Source organism: Dromaius novaehollandiae, chromosome Z (genome assembly GCF_036370855.1).
Source record: "Dromaius novaehollandiae isolate bDroNov1 chromosome Z, bDroNov1.hap1, whole genome shotgun sequence".
NCBI lineage: Eukaryota > Metazoa > Chordata > Aves > Casuariiformes > Dromaiidae > Dromaius > Dromaius novaehollandiae.
The window spans coordinates 42,568,332-42,590,195 of NC_088132.1; the positions used below are offsets into that span (position 1 = coordinate 42,568,332).

General features: G+C 37.3%; 1 protein-coding gene across 5 annotated transcripts in view; it reads right to left on the reverse strand.

Moving 5' to 3' along the window:
* Positions 1 to 21,864, reverse strand: part of LOC112995240 (APC regulator of WNT signaling pathway) — a 94,613-nt gene that overhangs the window by 31,707 nt on the left and 41,042 nt on the right. For all 5 annotated transcript variants that reach the window (XM_064501247.1, XM_064501245.1, XM_064501246.1 and 2 more), the window contains 4 exons: positions 11,452 to 11,536; positions 10,346 to 10,547; positions 3,798 to 3,906; positions 1,143 to 1,256 (listed from right to left, as the gene is read on the reverse strand). In XM_064501247.1, coding sequence (XP_064357317.1) covers positions 1,143 to 1,256; positions 3,798 to 3,906; positions 10,346 to 10,547; positions 11,452 to 11,536 — 510 coding nt within the window. The remainder of the gene's footprint in view (positions 1 to 1,142; positions 1,257 to 3,797; positions 3,907 to 10,345; positions 10,548 to 11,451; positions 11,537 to 21,864) is intronic.

A 21,864-nucleotide genomic window follows, 5' to 3' on the forward strand; every position in this document is an offset into this window, starting at 1 on the left:
AAACCTCAGTAACACAGTCATACAGAGTCCTGACCAGAGCCAGTTACTACCAAGGCAGCTTAAAACAGGCAAGAGTGAACCTGAGTCTGAGCGCTTCTATAGAAAGACCCCTACACAGCCTTTATGTACACACCAGATAGGGTGAGCGCTAGAGTATACATATTTTGCTAAAAAAAAAAAAATATATATATATATATAAATATATATATATAAAAAAATAAAAATATATAACATCATGGACATTTTTCAGAATTTTCTCAAAAATACCCACTAAGTTATTCTGCTTTAAAGCTGCTTTAAGTTTTAATTACAAACAGAATTAATTAGAAATATTACATATGTAGCAAAATTTTGTGTTGAGGTAAATTTACTGAAGAAAATAAAGCCTAAAGATACTATTTGTATTCAAATGACTTACTTCTGTAACACCCTAGGAAAAAGCAGATTATTTCACCAAGTTGGTTACTTAACATCGATGGAAATAGCTGGTAATAAATAATTCAAACTGTCACTCTGCGACTGTGGGGGAATAGTTTTTATAACCAGTCAGCAACTGATAATTGTAATTGTGTGGAACTCAATAAATGAATTCTGATTTATACTTCCAAATATGTGTGACATGATTTGCATACAGAACTATATATATATACACTGATCATGAATGCAAAACAACCCTTGGTTAGAGCAAACAGTTTACCGGCATGGATGTGAATGACATTTTGCTACTATATCTTATTTTCAAATATTATTCCTGGCTAAGGAAACTTAATACTAGCTGAATTTTACTGTAAACTTAAAAGCACGAAGTTAAGAAAAAAAAACCAACACTACACAAACAAAATAAAGCAGTTGCAAATACACATTTGTTTGACGCTAAAATTGTAATAAATTACAGTCAAATAACAATAGAATTCTTTACCTCTCCCAGCTACTCACAAGTCTTCTTTTAAAAAGTAGAGAAAGGCGCTTTTTGTTTGAGTACTGCTTTTCTATGTTTTGATTCACTTTTTTTTTTGCATTTAATGGCTAACTAAATGCTCTAAGGTATCACTGTGTTTGCACACAGTTTAAAGATACATGAATAATTTAATGACACTGGAAAACTTTTTCCATTCCTTTTAATAATGAAAGAAATACTATACCTGTGCTCGCTTCTCCATGTCCTGACAAGTACCTAGTTGTTCTTCCATGGCAGCTCTGATTTGCCTTGCCTCATACTCTAACTGCCTTCTGGTCATATCTGTTTGCAAGGAGAACTGAAATTGAAGTGCAGAGAAAGCATTTTAGCAAATGAAGTTGATGCAAATTATGTACTTCTCTGAACAGAAGCAGAACAATTACTTTTCCCCACAAAACTTCATAAACGAACAAAACATGAATAATAGACCTTTAAAATATGACTACATCCTTAAAAATAAGAACACAATACTGTTCAACCCAAAGGCTACCTGCAAGTTTTGCCAAATGACTAAACACAACATATAAACATTGACACTGTATCATTACAAGCACGGAACATTTGGATGCTAATGTATATCAGCACGCCAACAAAAATTGCTATGTTTTCCATCTAAATTAGTATTGGCAAAAACATTCATAGGCGTCAAGCTACTGCACCTAGTGATGGTGTTCATACTACTGCTATCAATCCTATTTTTAACTATCCTGTTTAAAAAAAAAAAAAAAGCATAGCTGTTCAATTCATAACCTACAGGGAAAGGTACTCCAACCAATATACTTTGCAAGGCACCGGCAAGGCTGCTTTATAATATTAACATAGATTTTAAAAAATAGGTCTTTACAATTAATGGAGAAAACTAAAAATTAGCAAGAAAGTTGATTTAAGTGCAACTCCCTCAACCTTTATTTTAAAAGATCACAGAAGCATAGAAAAGTCTAGGCTAGCAGTGACTCCTGGACATCACCTGGCCCCACCTTCTGTTGAAAGCTGGGCTTTTGATCAGGTTATCCAGGGCTTTTCAAGCTAAGTTTTGAAGATTTCTAGCACGGCAGATTCCACCACTTCTCTAGGCAATCTATTCCAATGTTCAAATTGTCCTCACGGTGAAGAATTTTTTTCTTATATTCGGATGGAATTCCCCCTGAAGCAAAGGGTGCCCTCTTGTCCTGTCACCACGTGAAGAGATACCTCTACATCTTCTCTACAGCTACCCTTTCAGTACTGGAAGACTGTCATTAGATCCCTCCTAGGGCTTCTCTTCTCTAGGCTGAACAAGATAATTTTTTAAGCTGAAAGTTTAACTACTACTCATATGTACACAGGTAATTTATTCAAACATGTGGAAAAATAATACCAGATCCAGTAAACATGTTTGCTCGAAAAGATCATTAGTTAACATCATCTTTTGATACACGATTACCTTCCTCTCTAACTGTTCTTACCAGATGAATATGATATGAATTTATCTATTCAATTTCTGATCAAGTCAATGGTTTCAAATATGTAGCTATATGGGACTGGCAAGTATAATAAAATGAATGCCACGGAAGATCAGAAGATGCATCATTTAAAGATCAGTGAGAACTGCCTTTCTGGAAGAAAATGGGAGGTGACAAGCAAACACTGTAGCTGTACTTAGTTTACAAAGACTTATCTCTAGTCTGCTCTCCAGCAAAAAGGTACTAGCAACTAAAGAGAATACAAACCAAAATCAATGTGTGAAAATCAAAACTAGAAGGCATATTCTTTCTTTACTATTGGGAATAGTTATACACAAGTATAGTAAGACTATGAAGATTATAAATCTTTCACAAAGAAGATTTAGAAAGCACCAGACTACTATATTGCACTGCCAGGTTTAAAATAGAGATTTAGCATATATGTTAAGTAAAACATTCTAATAAGAGCTAAGTTAACTGATTACCTGTGAAGCTGGGGAGACTTCATCTTAAAAGCTACAGTACATTTAACAGTGACACAGATACAGCTGACTGCCTTTGAGAACAGACTGCATTTCCTCAAGGTCCATTTCAGTCTTCCCGCCCTTCCCCTGGTTTTCTGATCAACTTGGCTGTGACTTAGTGTTAGACTGGCTGAATTCCAGCTATTTTACCGCAGTCATTGAAGTGTTTCCATATTATATTTCCATTTCCAGGAGGCTGACTAGCTCTGGCAGTACTGCATAAATATAGCTAATCTGGTTCCTGTCCAGATATGCCTCTATAAGGATGGGCAACCAAGCCTTCACAGAACTGTACATACTAAGGAATGCACTGCAAATACATGCAACCTGCTGAGGTCTGACAGCAGGAAAGCCTGTACTATCCAGGATATCAGAGATCTTCATTATCCCAGATAAAGCTGATGACTATAACTAGTTTAGAGATGCCAAGGTAAAAGCTTGGAGGGTCACTAGAATCTGCATAGGCTATAGCACCATTTTACTCACTGTTCTGAATTAAGAGCTCTTGTGTAAATTGTCTTAGGCGAATATTGCTCACGAAACTAAAAGACAAATAATGGAGCTGGTAGAAAAAAGGCCTTTGGGGGACACAGGTAAAGGAGAAACCTACTGACATGTAATTCATTTGTCATAACGACTTTTCAAGCGCTCCTGTCTAGCACTGACATTCATAATGATGTATACAAATTTAAACTTCTAAAGTAATATCTGAAAAGCAGGGAACTGCAAAGAAAAAAAATGCATTACTTTGACTAAGTTAACTTTACATAGTGAACCAAAAAAAAAACCTTCCCCAAATTCAAAAGCTATACATGGCAACTAAACAGAGATCATAGCACCAGATACATAAATAAGCATGCTGAAGTTGCTTACGTTTTCAGTAAGGGGGAGACTATCAATCCGTTTAGTAAGGTTCTGAAGCTGAGCATAATACCAGTCCTTTTCTTTCTCTTCCTTCTCAAGCTCCGCAAGCAACAGAGATCTATTAAAAACAGAAGCAGGAAATGCCTCACTGGTAAGTCTTCATTACCACTGTAAGTACAGCAATAAGCATTGATACCAATACAAAAGGTCATATAAGAAATGAAGTTTGCTGAAGGGGGCACTAAACAAGAAGCTTAAGCAGGGGTTCTGTCCCCTGGCCCTAGCTAAACAAATTGTCCACTACACTGTGCTAAGCAAGTCAGTGTAACTTCTTGTATATCAGGTCCACATCTGTAAAAGAGATAATAGCTATCCTTCATTATAAAACCATTTGGAAATCTGCAGCTGAGCGGCACTTTGTGAAAGCTAAGTACAGGTATTTGTCCTGTGCTAACTTGCACCCTGCTTCTTTATGACAATATGCTTTGTATAATGCAGCAAACTACAACTTCTATTTAAGAAAAGGCTTGGATATTGTGGTAAATACATCTCAGAATGCCACTACTAAATTGAGTTATCTTTGCTGTCTCTGTGGTGCCTTCTCACTAACTCATCATCCATGCCAAAACAATGCATAAAGCAAACAAGTTATTTGCAAGATTATTAAAAATATTTTTAAAAAGTAGCTTGCACCAAATGTTACAGTTAGGATACATTTAGAGCTGCTTAACACATTTTAAATACATAACACAGGCATATTGCAGACCTGGGTAGTATGCGCTCAAGGTATCGGAACATCAGTATATGGAGCTGAATACGTTTATATGCAAACTTTCAGAACATATCTATTAAAACAGTTTTACATACTTTATCAATCCTTTATAAACTACATTCATACAGTTGTAAAATTTATCAATATATTTACTGTTATTACACTTCTCTTTTTAAAATACATTTAAAAATACTATGGCCAAAATCATGCTAGTACAGGTATACAGACAAGCCACTTTTACAAAAAAGTTATTTAGTTTCTTGTAATTGCTTTCTGCAAGCACTCATCTTCCTTCTGACACTTTATTATTGCTCACTAACATTAGAGGAAATGCTAAAATCATATTAGATTACAGATGATATAAAGATAGGGTACTCCATTTAAAAAAAATTGAGTATAGTATTCATAAACAAAATTGGACTGATAATGCTTAAGCCTGAACTCAAACACTCAGCCATAACACAGAAAGCTGCATACAAGTTTGCCCAGTATTATTTCCCATTCCTTAACTTCTGCATCCTTTTCTCTCTAAACTGAGGTTGTGATCTTTCTGACAAGAGACATATGAATCTTTCTAACAAACATACGCACATTGTGGATAATAACCATAAATATTTTGTTAAGTAACAAAGACAGAGCATGCAACAAAATCAAAAATCCTCTCTGACTTTGTTAATGTATGTCAATCATGATTTGGTTAGAAGATAATCAAGCTTCCCAATGAGCGAACTTCACGTAAAATAAAAATTTTAAGAAAATATATTTTAAAGTATCTGCTTGATTAGGTTTCTCTTTAAAAATGTTTCAAATAAATAAGCTTTGATGACTTAAGGTTAATATTCCATACTCAAAGCAAGTGACGTGAACAGCGCTCAAAGTGGAAAATGAAACATTTACAGGATCTAGTTTATGTTAGTAAATGCTAAACTAACAGCCCTCTTTTTTTCATTTACACATGGGCAGAACTGAGAATAAGACTGTAAAGATTCCTTACATTTAGAAAAAAAAAAAAAAAAAGGATTCTTGTAACAGTTTAGATGTATAAAGAAGTAACTGGTATTGCCTAATCTAATGTAAAACCATGAAAGAAAGGAATCGTAATCTTAATGACAGTTACATTACCTTTGAAAGAGATTAAGGAAAACCATACGGTTACACTAACCACTCAGTCGTTGGGCTGTTCTCCCTCACTTCAGATACAAGGCACTGAAAAACTACACCCATCTAAGAGTGCTGAATGTTTTTAAGCATGACCAGAATAACATAACTTTCTGGATTTGATTCAAAAGGTAGGTTGAAACAGGACTGTTTAAGATAAAGAATGTCAAGACCAAGCATTTAAGCCATTTATTTGGTCAACTTTTATACTAGACGAGCTTACAATTAAAATTAGTGGAAAAAAGTAACAAACAACGGTTACCCTGCTGTTTCAGGTACCTGTAGCAGGATTACAGGATAACTGGAATTCCTCAGTCACAAGGATGGGCCTGGGCAGGAATTCCCTAGGGAAAGGACTGTAGCCCTGTTGTTGGGACACTTTAGTCGGACTGAGCAAAATGCTAATTGATTTTGCTTAGGGAAAGCCTGTGGGAAACAGTTACTCTTTTCACCTCCCACCTCGTCCTCTAACAAATGCGCCGTCTGCCGATCTCAGTGCACGCAGATATTCTGCAGGGCTTCCCCTTTTTCCCCATGTGTGTCACTGCACTGAGCATGTCCAGTTTGTGAAGTCGAAGTTACAGAAGTATAATTAATTCAGTTCTTATGAAAAGTCTTTTTATTTGTAAATGCTTTTTCTAATAGTATGAATCACATTATTCTCATCTGTTTCTGATCAAAACTATACAAGGACTTGCAAATGTCAAAGCATTGACTGATTTTGTCTCTGGATGTCAAAGAACTGGTAGTAAAAAGAGGAGGGATTATTTTCAGCTAACCAACAGAAGTCCTTTTTAGAAAGCAGGTAAGTGAATAAGTGATTAAGTTTCTCTTGTAAAATGTAGGGTATTCAGTTTGGGAGTGAGACGTTGTGCCTTTCAATCTGTTTTGACAGGCAGAAAGGATGCCAGAAGCAAGAACAGAACTTAAGACCCATCAGTGCACCATAAACAACATAATGCATGACCTGGGGGGACTCCTTTCATTTAATAGTGCCAGTTTTGCTTCTGTGAAATGCTCTATTTGGGCTCAGTAGGTTGGTAAGGAGCTTGGTACAATCGTAGCAGGTTATACTTCAATTTCCTTGAAAAAAAGCAGAGTGAGTCTCTGCAGATACATCTGATAAGCTGCTCCTTGCACGGACGTTTATACCAGGTATTACACCAACCAGGAGTAAAGCTCCTTTTGCAGCCATCTGGAACTTTTTGAGGTCAGGAGTGAGTTTAAGGTGGAAGAGCTGTTACTGATCAAAGGAAAAACCTGATGAAAAAATCCAATGCACTTATTCCATCTTTTTATACCCCAAGACTGTTTATATCTGTACTTTCACAGTATCAGAGAATATTCTGTTCTCTGTCATACACTGTCAAGATTGGTGAGGATGCAGCAAGGCAAATCAAGCAAACTTTTGGAACATTATAGTGCTTTTATGAGTAAAAGTTTCCCATTTGAACTGCTTCTAAAGGATGTGTGTTTCCAAAGACTTCTCTAACGTGGTTTTTTTGAAGCTCCCAACAATAAGTGAAGCTGAATGAATGCAGGATCAGACAAAAGCAGTTTCTTCTTTTGGAAATCTTTTTTGTATAAATATGCCAATCTTAGTCCCAGTAAAAAGGGAGAAGGGAAACAAAATATATGCTACTCTACTTACATCATGCAATTTCAATTATTATTAATACTTTGACTTCTATTAGTAAGCCATAAAATGACAAAACCTTGCAAAGGTACAAATTCCTGAAGATTATCTCTGAAAACAACCGACATGTCATATGGTAGCTTTTGCTCAATACCAAAGGTAAAACAGGTACAAATGTCTTCCAACGAAATGATGCATAAAACATGGAAAATGAAACAAAATTGTCTGCAGAAAAAAACAATTACTGATCGAGACAACAAATATTTAGGATACATTAGCTGTTTCTAGCTGGGTTTTTTTAGCTACTTCAGTAAGTTGGCATTTTTTGTGCATTTGCAGAAACACTGTAACAATCTCCTCCTCAGGCTGAACACAAACTTTTCAAAATATGATACAAGCAAACACTGCTGACAGATGCTGGAAAGACTTCGGTAAGTGGCCCAATCAGCCAAGAGAAGATAAGAATAGGGAGAGAGAAGTCATGAGACAAAAAAAAAGCTCAAAATCAACATTTGTAAAAAGAAAAAGAGTGGAATGAAACAGAGGAAATAAAGCAGGAAAACAATTTTCGTACAAAATTCATTGTTTTAAACAAGTCTTAAAGATCATCAGCCTAAGTGGTAAATCATAGAATTGACAAAATGAGATTAAGAAACTCACTAAATTGCAAAAGGCAAACTGACACAAGAAGGAACCTGCAATGTACTTTGAAAAGTTTTGTTTTTGAGATAGTGTCTGATCAAATACACCTGGAACTAGCCAAAGAGAATGCAGAGGGCATTTAACAGGTTGTGAGTGTATTCTAAACTGGTGACCTAAAAACATACACCCCCCTTTTTGGGGGACTTTGAAACTAGAGGGGAGCTGAGCAAATGAGAAATATGCAGACAATTTTACCTCCATGCTGGTAATTGAACTAATTTATTAATTTCTTTCCCTTAGAATATCATTTTTGGACAAGCTAAATGTTCAGTACAAAGCAAATTTTAGCACTTTTTTTCTGGTTCCTTTATTAATGGAAAACATCTACTGAATTTCCCAAATTTGCACACACTTAATAAATGTTTTGCTCCTCCCCAAAAACTCTTCCCAAATTTGCACACACTTAATAAATGTTTTGCTCCTCCCCAAAAACTCTTGCCCAAAAGCAGTATATACTGTGTCAGTGTATTCAATTATTGGGTGGAAACATTCCCTTGTTTCAGGTTTCCAAAAAATGTTAGTTTTCTTTCCACATTGCTTTAACTTTTTGAGGCCTGTTAAGTTCCATGAGCTCTTTGAAAACCTGTTTAAATATAAACAACAAATTCTACTAGCAAGTGCTTGTTAAATATATATTTAGAAATACAGAAACTTAATAAATATGCCAAACAAATTCAAACACAGAGCCCAGGAAAATAAGTGGTTACTTTCCTTTCAGAAATTGTAGTGATTTCAGATGTACTGCCCTATATCCCCTACCCCCAAATTCTGATTCTTTGGGCTATCCAGGGTCCATGTTGACACCCTAACCTTCTTACATGCCCCTTAAACAGTGTAATAAACAGACATTTCTGATTATTTGTCATTTTGCTAATAATGAAGCTAGATGTTATCTGGCCATGCTTCTGTAGATCATTTTCTCAGCAGCACAAATCTTTACTCCCTCAATTGTGATACTAACACTACTTGCGTAGTGTTTTATAACCAGAACAGTGAACTCATCTGAAATTAAAATATCCTTCTTTCCTTTATTCCAGGATTACAATAAACAAAGATCAGTTCACTGCTTAAGCTGTCTTCATCATTGAGAAAAACTTCCAAAGAACTATCACCTTAGAATCCACAACAGTGGGAAACGATCACAGGTCATAAAACAGATGTATCAAACACCTTGAAGAACTCCAGTTGCTGTGCATGAATACTTCTTGTTCTGAGTGGCCTGGAATTCATTTGAACCACAACTGAAAGCCCCAGTACACTCAAATATTTTCGTATCACATGTGGTAGAATACAACATTGGAAAAAACACGAGCAAGATGAACAAAGACTCTTACTCTAAGTAAGAGCCAAGGTGCTGTCCACATAAAACGTCATACACTGAAAGCTCTGTTCCATCAATCTTACCAAACTATAGGCGCTAGGAAGGAAGACCATTTGCACAAAAACAACGTGTTGCAATTTATATGGTTTTGCAGGCCCCCAGCCTGACATCCCATTCATTAAGTAGTTTTCAGTGACTCAATCTTTAGAAAGCCCTGTCTTAAACAGAGGCCTCTGAAACCATCTGGGATTTTAGTCAAATTCGTTTTAGGATATCAAGAAGCTTTCAATAGAAACAGCTGCCTGTCTCTTCCTTTGCATTTCCTTCACAAGTGCATTTCCTTTGATAGGTGGTACATCTCTGTAATATGCCCTGGAAGTATGTTCTTCACATTAAATGGATACCACTATCGTACAAGAAAAAACAACTTAACTATTTTGCCAACAGGCTTGACATCATATAGGGATGGCATCTTGAAGACAGAATAAATACCTTTATTTGGCAGTCATTTTTGTTAAGAGAAAGGAATAACTAGGTAAATGACTGCTAACATTAAGTAACTCATTAACAACCTGTCGTAGCTATTAGCATTTAAAGATGACAAAGAGATTGTACCTTCACATTGCTACACTTTCAGCACTTATTAATAGTGGTGAGGAGATAAAGAGGTGTTTGGGTTGCTTCATCTCTCACACTATAAAAATATTTAAGATGCTAACCCTTTGCTGCTGAAAATAAAATCAACTCCAGCAAAGACCAGCAACCATGAAATATATGTACGAAGCAGCAGTAAAAACTATATTGTGTGTGTGTGTGCACACGTGTGTTTAACTCTAATGTATATTCCTAGTTTCCTTAACTCTTAGGGTAACTCTGAGTATACCACTAATCAAAATCATAAGCACGATAACTAATATTAAGTGTGAGAAGTCGTCAATGCACATTAAAGGAATAATGAAGAAGTTTACCTCTCTTTTTCTAGCTCTTCTAAATAACCAGTGCTTTCTCTGCTTCCATTCATAAAACCTCTTCTTGGAAATGATCCCATGGGAACAGGACTGCACTCTCCTGAACGGCTTGACACAGACCCTTCCCGGCTCCCATATGAACGCATGGACACCTTTGGCCTTAACTTCACTCCAGGGAAGCTACTACTTTCCAAGTTCAGTTCTGGATAATAAAGAACAAATGTTTTCAGGGCTGAAATTCAGCAGCACAAATCATAAAGATCATTCCTATCTTCATGTCATACTTTATGAACAAATCTATGATTTTGTTTTAGCTGTTTCCATTTAAAAATTTTGCTTTGGGATCCACAGAAGAGCATAATGTGAACAAAACAATCTTGACAGTACAGTTAGAGTGTACTCATCCTCTAGATGAGATGATGCCCAAACTACAGTACTGCCAACCAGAACAGCATCTCCAAACCTGTTTTTTGCCTCTTTCCCAGAGAACTCAGAAACAGGCAGAGTGCAGCATAAATGTCAGATGAATTGTTCTTGTGGCCCACTTCCTAATAGCCTCTTTCTCAGGGATCTTGCAGACGCTGCACCATCATATAAGTGATGAGAAGTGTCCACCATAGGGGCCTAAATGTGGACATACTGCACGATATTTCTGGGGCTTATATCCCATATAATGGCCTAGGTGCACATTCCACCACATTTCGGGGAAGGGGGCACCAATTTTCAGCATGACAGATACAGTTCCAGTAATGCGACAGGGAGAAGGCAGGCATGAGTTTAGAAAATTGATGGAACTAACATACCACTTATTTAAACAATTAAATCTATTTTTTCCAAAGGAGTGAATAAAGTGCAAGTTATATTACATGCAACTCATATGAAGCTCTACAGTAACAGCAGCAAAAGCACAAAAGCAACGCAAGAACACATTCTCTTTAGAAAATGCGTCTTAAAATACTTAGCAAAAAAATAACAGGCACTAAGACTATGCCTAACTGTCAAAGTTAGCAATGGAAAAAAGATGCAGCTGAGCTGGAAAATTTTATCCCAAAGCAACTATAACTAAGAAACAAATGAACCCATTTAAAACATAATTCTAAATTTACCTTTAAGTCGTTCCAGTAAATCAATTTGTCCAGAAGACGCCATTGCTTCGTCTTCAATACTTCCTTGTAGCTGTTTCAGCACCTCCTATAAGAAATTAGCATAATTAAGAAATTCTTACAATAAGCCACAAGGTAAGTGCATCTTATCTTGCCTTCAGTTGTACATTTATGTAACACCTATGTAAACTATCTTTCATGTGAGCAGTGATCAAGTGCCATAATTTTAATTTCCATCAAATAAATTCTATATTATTTTCCCAAACACTGTCAAGGTAAAGTCCATCCTGAATAATTCATCTTCCCTGACAGTACAACTTCCTAGGTTATTTAAAGGTTCTTCTCAAAATGAATGTGCACTTCTCTCTAATTTACAGATGGAGATATGGAAGCAGAGGAAAATTAAGAGTCAAATTTCTCAATGTGTACCTGAAGTATGCCTTACAAAGTTTGGATACATAAGTAAAAATTACTACAGTATCTTGAATACTGTATTTTTTGAACCTCAGTGATATCAGCAGAAATAATCTCCAGGTTTTTTTTCTGTGAGGCCTCATCACCACTATAAGCCAGAAAGGACAGTCAGATTATTCTGCTTACTACTACTACCACCATGCCTACGAGGAAAAGATTTAGGACTCCTTCATGCAGCTGAAGCTTTAAAGCAAAGACTATCCCTGCATGCTATCAAAACTACATATGATCATATTATACAGCTGAAGGAAAATACTGCTAATGCACAAAAAGATTCATAGTAAACAATGACTACTGGATTAAAAGGGGCTTGTGCCCTAGGGCTCTAATGCTCGGTGGCCTAAATTCAGGTGGAAAATTAAATGAAAGTTAGTAAAAGCCTTTCCCACACCATAATAGTGGATACCTCAATAGCAAAAACAAATTGAAGAGATTAGCCACAAGGCAAAAAGCCCTTATTGGAAATTAAAATATGATTTTTCATATTATGCTATAGAAAATATTTCTTAGAAGAAGCCAGAGTCAGAAAAAACTCAGAATGATGAGAGGTGATCCATACTTCCCATATATAGCTTCCGCACCTAGAATTGTACATCTTCTGTTCAGTACCTTAAATCTAATGAATTTTAAATAAGTTATAAAAATCTCCTCATCACTATTTTGCTATTTTAAGAAACTAGCATGCCTTACCATCAATGTTAATGATTTTGCAACTTGTACAGAAGGTACATTAAAATGCATTTTGCTCTGTTCAAAGGGAACAAAAACAGCATCTACAAGAAGTCAAGATACTCATTTTAAACAGACATAATACTGAGTCTTTCCTGTACTCAGAGTGTTGTTCCTAGTACAAAAAGGAGGTGAAAGGATTTTGAGTAAAGAATTCCACAGGATTGGGGAAATATAATCTCCAAGCACTAGTATGAGAGCAAACAGTAGCTGCACAATCACCCGCTATTTAATTACATGCTGTTATTCCAGAAAGAGGAATTCTGGAGTACAGTCACATTAATTATGCCTACACTGTTCTGCAGAAATAACTATGAGGATGAAATTGAAGCCAGATTTTCTGCATCTTCATGTTGCCTGACCCGTGGAGTACCCCAAGAGCGTGCCTACATTAGTGTTTTAGTTTGGATCAGTATGAAGCCAGTCTCCCAACTGCCCCCACTAATGGGACTTTGGTTCATACTATAGAGTGACCTCAGAGTGTGAGCTAAACTCCTTTCAGATCCAACTAAGCCAGCAGTTACCATCCTCAGACCATTAATGCACATTCACTACATGGGACCAGGCTACAGCTAGTTCAAAGTAAAGCCCCTTGAAACGCAGACAGTCCTCAACATCAACCGAGCCTCAGATCTGTTCTTACTGCACTGCTAATACTTACACAGCCTTTAGAATCAAGTCTGGTGTGATAAAATTACTACTCTCAGAAAGAAAATCTCAGCTGTGCTTGTGCTTTTAAGCACATTTAAGGGCATCCTCATTAGCCATATGGCCCAGCCAACTCTATACATAACATCTGCCCTGTCAGCAAAGTCAGACAAACAAGTAATCTGGTGTTTTTCAAAGAACGGCTCCTACAATATCCAACACAAGGGCAGATAACATTTGCAGACAGCAGTCTTAGCTTAAAAGCCTAAAAGGGCAATGTGGATATGTGGAGTGGTCTTGGGAGTATTTCAGGCTTCTGTCTTCTTCCAAGAGCTGTCAACTCAGATAAATTTAGAAATAGCCGATGAACCCCCTTCTCCTGAGAACAGCACCTTGGTGCAGGATAAAACCCAACCCAAACCTCCAACCCCTTCTTAGAAGTCTCTTTCTTACCTCTCTGCATGGTAGTTCTGCTATGTCAGGGATCATATGTTCAGGACACTTTGCTACGTTATGAGTCCTCTTGCTTCAAGAGCCAATATGAACAGTTAAGTGGAAACACTATCACCATGCTACTGAATTACAGGATTGAATGGTGTCCAGGTAGCTAAAGACTGCTCTTTGTCTCTGAATATCAGGTACTGGCAACTGCTTAGCATCAGCCTACTGGATCACATTTCTCAGTTTTCTCTGCCACAATTCATTAGGTTTTAACTTTTATTTTTTAAACTACCCTTTCACTTCTTTTTTGAACACTGCATGCATTTTTTCAGTTAACAGGAAAAGCTACCCGTTATTTCTTCTCCATAAAATCACTGCTTAGGTAACAATGCCTTTGAAATTGCTGTTATAGCCTAATAAACTCAGTCACAGCACACTTTCAAGTCTAAACTGACAAAGTAGACAGAGGTTAGGGAGAGGGAGATGCAGCCCTGGGGCCAGATACTGGTGGAAAATGAGACTGTGCTAAAATGACAAATTGGGAATTCAGAATTTTATTTGAGTAGAGGGACGAAGCAGTTGTCTGCAATAACCAGCTTGCAGGTCATGGAGAAAGCATGGCAAATTATCGATTACTGTGATATTTATTCGCTTACTATAACTCTAGGACTCAAAACTCCTGCCTTTCCCTTTCTTGAGCAGATCTCCCATTTTCCCTCCAAGATTTGTAAGGCGTTTTGAAATAGGACTTTTCTGCAAACAATAATTTTCTATTTCTTTTGATATCTTGTCTGTTAGATAGTGTAGAATCTTTTCTACATATAAGCTTGAACCACTTTAGCTAAAGCTATATTCATATTCTACTTGGTTATGCAAGTTTGAATGCATACACTAGTAATGGTTTATAGCATTATTCGAAGCAAGTTCTTTACTGACTTACTAGTGACTTACTGATAAAACAGGCACACAACCATAAGTATCTATAAAAGAAGGCTGCAAAAGTTTTGCTCTATTCTGTGAAAGAAGGAGCCTAAATGTAACCTAGTTTGCCTTGTCCTATCGGAGGTCTACAAGACTGCTCAAGGAGGAAATGGAGCTGTCCCTATGACTCACCATCACTGGCACAGCTCAGATCCAGGCTGTCATAACCGTGTGAAGGGATGAATCACTTAGAGGCAATAAAGGGAAGATTCATCATAAGCCAACAGTTTCCAGTAAATTCATATATTTTTCATGAGAGATTATTTTGGAAACCTCACAGAAAGTGATCAACTTCAATCTGTGAAAGAAACCTGCATATATTTTACTTTCCTGGGGCACAAGGCTAAACTTTGGCTTACTAGCCTAAATGGTTATGCTACCTATAGTGAGAACTCTGATATTTAAAAAGTCTTAAAGAAAAGTATGGGAATATAAAATGGGAAAGTAGCATAGATGTTGTGAGTACCTTCTGGACTGTGAAGTAAAGAAATAGTCAAATTTTTGTTCAGGCTCTATGTATATATTCCTGAGCTTACAACTAATTTATGGCTAATTAAACAAACCAGATCAAATATGTCAGCAACTAACTGGAAAAATACTGGGAAGGAAAGTCTAAACAAGTACCTTAACTAACAGCAAGTGCACCCAGCTAAACAGTAACGGACATAAACAAAATTGCTTAAGGGCTCTGAATTTCCTCAAGCTGCTATAAAGAAAGGAATCACAGAGGAACAATTCTAATAATGCCAGAATTCAAATCCCAATGAGCTGAGATTTAAAAGTATGTTTAATTTTGAAAAAGTGTAAGCGTATATATTAATATACATATTTATAAACATTTAAAAATAGGATTTCTGTACAACAACATTCCGGTTTAGGCATATATCTCTCCTCTGGCAGGAGAGGGAGCATCTGTCGCACTTAATTTTTTCCATGGTATATTCCAAATTGCACTGAATAACAAATTTCACTGTGAAAAATTTTTTTAAATTTGTCCCGCTGAGCCCAGCAGAAATTCTGTCAAATGGGTTTGGTCTTTTGTAAACATTATTCTCCCCCCCCCCCCCTAAACAGAGTAAGGCTTTTTAAAATTGTTTTCTCTTTTCTGAGACTTCCGTGTATTCAGAAAATGCTAAATGAAAATCACGATGAAGATCAAATATACGAAATCATTAGTTGTACTGAATTACAACCACTGGCAGCAGCGTGCCAGATACAGTTCAGCATCAGTTGGAGTAGGAGGCAAACAAGATGTTCTGAATTTACTGGATCTTTTAAAGGTAAGCATGAGCCTACATTTAAAAATATTTACCACAAAAGCTATTCTATCAATCACTTTTTAGTAATACGAGTGCCTGTTCCTCCCTCTTATCTAGTAACTATACTTGGTCCTGAGCAAAGAGACATTCCTGTCATCTCTATATGTGATTCCTTTCATGTTTGTAGACAAAACCAAAAATTCAGTTACCCCTTGGTTTAGGTCATGTTTATCTTGGTTACCACTACATTTGCAACAGTTGTGTATAAAGACAGGTTTAACTGCAAAAATGTAAACAAGTATTTACAATTTCAGATAGCATTTGAACATTTGTCCTAGCACCATACAGGATAAGAATAATGCACACTGAATGACTGAAAACTATTATGCTAAACCAAATCAACAGTGTTTCTAAATGACACCATTTGTACTCATGTTTTTAACCTAATATGCTGAAAACATAACATACAATCGCATACTAAGCTGAATGCGATTTTGGAAGTTCAACCAAAAGCTTTGCACATTGTTTCAATTCCTATTTGTTTAAAAGGGCAACAAAAAGATAAAATACACTAAAAGCACATCCATCACTCAAATTCAACAACACCACTAGAAGATGTCAAAACAGCTGGGAAAAACAGAATACTGCTTTTTGTGCATTTATGGAGAGCATAAATCTAAAGTTCAAGGTCTTACATGACCCTCCATAGTTATCTGAACTTGACAGTTCATTAATACTATCACATATGGTAGCTATGACACTCACAGGGGCCGAGTGAGAGTAATGGAACAAGCCCCTTACTCCTATACATTTTGGTGACTCTCACTACGACTTAATCAAGCTTGGTGGAAGCCTTACTGATTGCCTGAAGTGTCAAGCAATTGCCCTGGTTGCTCTACCCTATCACCAAGTCCAAATGATAACAGCAGTGAAAATAGTATCTCTGCCTGTGATGACACACTCAACTTTTAACCTTATAAAAAGAGTAAAAGCATTTGTTACATGAAATGATGTTATTCATTTTCATTGAGTTTTCTAAACAATGACATTTTTATAAGAAAATTATTCATTTTATGCCATCAGGCTCAAGAGCTGTCACTTGCTGTAACCATGTACTGTATTCTATTACGTTTTTAGCGCAAGTTTACTGTCACATCAACTTAAGTATCTTATTTTATGCTCAGAAAGAATACTGTCTGAAGTCATGCCAGTAACTATAAATATCACGTGCTCAGTTTTACCTAAAATTTCTCTAAAAAAAAAAAAAAAATCTCTGATTCAATTTTCCGAGCAATTTGTATTCTGGTAGAATCCTCAGAACAAAGACTAAGCTAAAAGTATTAATCATCGTGAAATCATGCCAACAAGCTGAAAAAGACACAACATAATGCCCTTGCTGCCTCTTTCCTGCCCAAATACAGACATTCACTGATATTTAAAATGTCTGTTTTGTAACATACTGAATATTTTTCATAACAATTAGTGCGTTTTTACATCACATGAACTTAAGTGATTTGCAAACGTTCAACTGCATTGCTTGCGCAGTCACAGAACAGAAATATTCCTAGGAATTTATTTAATTTCTAAAAATCCACTCAGTTTAAAGGAGTTTCACTGACACATTAGAAATTATAAAATCATCAACAAACACGAATTATATTTTAAAGTTTAGGGTTAAGCAACCATTTATAGAGGATGTCTCTAAGATACTATCCTTTCCATGTCTACTGCACAAACAGCATTTCTCTTCCCCGTATCACAATTCAGTTGTGACAGTCTCCTTTATGTGCTTTAAATCTGACATCACCTCTTCACCCCTGAAAGGCATGGATGCATAGGACTCAACAAAAACAGACTACACGTGAAAAAATCCAATTTAGGGTAATGGAATTTGAGAAGGAAGGTGAAAGTCCGCATTAGACAAAACAGCATACAATGTTTCCTGTGCTAGCCAAGATTACTGCTCTTCCTTGAAACACTTTAAAAGTTCAAATGCTTACAAGTTTGCAAAGTTTACAATGTGCAAACTGAAATAAAATGGAGACCATGCATACGCTGGAAAGAAAAATACCAAATGAATTAATACAGCACAAGGTGTGCAAGCCCAGAATTTAGTATCTATTCCACAAATATTTATGCAGGCAAGGAACATTACTGCTGAATCAATGGCTTTATTCCCTAGCTGTTCATCAAGCAAAGTGTTAACAATTTCAATGATATTGTTATGAGTCAAAATCTTTTGGAAATTTAGCCCTAAAGTAGGCATCGCAACAGAGGCATTGTCAATGTGAGACTATTAGGCAGCAAAAAGATTGTAACTAGCACTCTGTCAGCTTGCACCTAAGAATTAATTCCCCACATGAACAGCCTTTATGTTCAAGATTATACTCAGCTAGCTCATTTCACTTTCAAACTAGAGCAGCTAACTAATACCACGCACAGTGAGACTGTTCATACAACGCAGTTAAATAAAGTAAATACCAGGGCTCCAGGAAAAAAATGGAAAGTTAGTATCACTATGCAAAGAACTTAAAAAGTAAGGAGTCATCATGTTACATCCATTTGTATCATGCTTGTTGTGCAGAATAGGATGAATGTAAAGCTAAGAAAAGTTCTCATTAAAGGATAGGTATATGCATATATGCTGTGCAAATGTCCATATAGCCCATCGTTTGGAAGAGAAGCTAACTTTCAAAGCATCATATCCTGTGCTACTATTATGCTTTACAAAATTCTCACTAACTAAACAGCTGTAACATGGCATTTCTACAGCTAGCTAATTCATTACTGTGCACAATCACAAAGTGAATTATCTTGTAGTGCATTTTTTTTAAAAAATATTATTTTAGAATACAAAACATAACCCAGTTACACTGAAAGCAAAAAATGTCATTATGATCTAATTAAAATATTTTGGTATGCTGAATTGACTATAATAATTTGATTTTGAACACTGTCTGTCCGGCATGCTACAGAGCCATGAAAGATCTGTCTCGTGGGATTTTCATTGGATTTTTTCCTTCTAGCTCAACTTTCGGCACACAGTACGTTTCTCACAGTGCACTGGAGTCACTCAATTGCCAGGATGCGTACTACCCACTCACAGTGAGACCACAGCCCTTCAAGGAGGTATAGTCTGGCTAAGAAAGCCAATTGACAGAAGAACTTGGAGTTTTAGTTTAATTTTAATATGGTAAATCAAGAACGGATTTTTTGATCAGAATTTATGTTCTCTGTAAGTTTAATTTTTTCCTGCAGACTGCATTTCTGCCAAAGAATAACTCTGAAAAGAGATTCTTGACTCACTACAGATCATTATGTACATGAAAATCTGTGCTTAAAGACTTCATTTGCAGAGGTAAATTAGAAAATACCATGTTATTTTATACAAGGGTATACTTTTACCACTATTGTGACCATGTGACCACTGCTGTGCTAAATTCAGGAAGTGGTTTTGTAGAATACGTAGAATTGTATCATAGTGTGTACAAACCAGGTGACAAAATCAGAGGTGCATCCCCTACCTTAAGAGTGGCACTTCCTGAATGTTTTAATGTCCAAACCCAAGTAAAATGCCTTTTTACTCTTTTTTGTGGTGTTTTATATTTTCATTTAACAAGAAAGAAAATAAAAATAAATTCTGTTATATAAATTACTACTTCTTTATAGTTAGCTTGTTTCAATCTCAAGGTTTTTAGTGCTAAAAAAATAAACAAAACACACACACCCCCAGCTCTGGGTGTCTGATTCTTTGCAATGTCCTCATCACTGAAATCTGACACAAGTTAAGCTTCACAAAACTTTCCTTCATTTTTCATTTTAATTCATTGATTCCCTCCCCAAAACGCCTTCTCAACAGCAGGAAACATATTACACAAACTTCTCTTGTTTGCTACCGCACCTTGAGCTGGTCTTCAAAACACTTTTAGTCCCTTCTACATTTCCCTTTATTGTCTGCTGTAATTTATGTTTCTGATTAAAGCTCCCCTAAAGCTGGGCCACATCAAAATTCAGTGAAGTATCAAAGAAATCAAGACAAAGCCTCCGCTGTGCACCAGATGGAAAACGCATCAAAACAAGCCCTTAAAAATGGAAGTTGGGAGAAGAAAAACAAGCTCTGTTAAGTCAGCAGAGCACACTGTACCATATAAATAGTTCCAAAAAGTCAGGAGTACAAAGTACAAAACCCCCTTAACTTCAGCCACACAAGCCAGAATGTTGAAAAATCAATCGGAGAAAACAAAGTTGATTCATTAGAGTTGGCTGGAAGGTACAGGGAAACAATGCCAGGACACAGGCAGATCCAATGCGGGCACCGCTTCCAGAGGTACACTGCTTGCATGGCAATGAGCAGATGCCGAGCGTGCTGGAAGGCTCAAATTAACTGGTGGCACCCAAGCTAATTAAAGGGGGAAAATGTATGTTCAACTACTGCTAATAGCAAGTAAGAAAGTTTCACGCACTCACATCTGTATCGAGCCGAACAGGGTTCCTCGCCAAAAAGTGGCAAGCCAAACACGTGCCGGCAGAACCACCGTGATGAAAACACACAAAACAAGCCGAGCAAAGGGATAAGGCGTCAGCCTTATCCGGCTGTCAGCGGTCTCACGGTAGCCCAGTCGCTGACGTCGCAGCAGGATCACAATGCTGTTGCTGCTTTATAAACTGCGAGCAAGCTACTCCGTCATACTGGCACTTCATGCTGCTCAAATACTCCGTCCGGTCCTTCATACAACAAGCAACTCTGGTTTCCTAAAATAAACTCTTGTCAATGTGCCAAAGTTATCCTAGTGCGACCTTACGTAAAATTTTCAAAGTTACACTGCCACCCATTCAATTTTTCACACCAAAAATATTTTCCTGAAATTCTTTGCAAAAGCGTTCGCCATGAACACAAGAACTAGTAGACGGAGCATCTCAGACAGCCAGAGCTTTGTGGTGGACCTGTTTAGACCTTCTCATTATCTCCTTCGACTGAGCTCCCCAAAGAAGACTGAAAAATTTTTAAACCAACAAAGCTAAACAATAACCGAAAATAAGCTAACCCTAAACAAAAAATTATTAACCATTTAAATAAAGAAAACTCAAAGTGGGTTAAAAAGATGCTTCAACTTCAATTCGAGGGTCTCTCCACGACTCTCCCCCAATGGCCTCCTGCCCGGGTGGCTCAGGACAGCAGCATGCTCCATCGAGGGCCACCTGCGCCAAGGAAGCTCCTTCCATGGCCTGCCTGGCCCAGCTCTCCGCTCCCTGCTGCCGCCTGCAGCCTCTTGGGCTCTCTTCAGTTGCAAGCGGCCTGTCCACCACCACTCCCTCCCTAGCCCCCAGCCCCCAGGGAGCGCCGGGTGCTCCTGCTGGGCACCTCTGCTGCGCCTGTGTCAGCAGTCCCATAAGGAAGGGGAATTCTCCGCCCCCCTCCGGCCGCTCTGCTCCCACCGCTCGGCCCAAGGGAGCAAACGGACCCGGGAAAAAAGCAAGCTGTCCTTCACCCGCGTCAGACCAAGCGTCCATCCACACCAGTGTCTTACCCCCAACAGCAGAAACCGAGGCAAGGTGCTAGAACAGAACAGAATATACTATTCCTTCCTCCTTATCCCTCTCCCCAAGTTAACTTCCTGATGTCCCACCTCCAAGGGTACTAACTCCTGATCAATTCTTTCGATATCCAAAGGCTCCCCGGAGTTGCACAAAAAAGTACCACTGAGTCATTCCTATCGCACCCACACTAGCTCTGCTGTGTTCTTTCCGAGAGGGTTCCTCAGAATATACTGTTCAATGTGTGGATGCGGCACATATTTCCACCCTGACATAATTATAGTTTTTTATTTATGCCTGTTCTATTAATTCCCAAAATCAGACTGACTATTTTGATCCAAACCAAGCA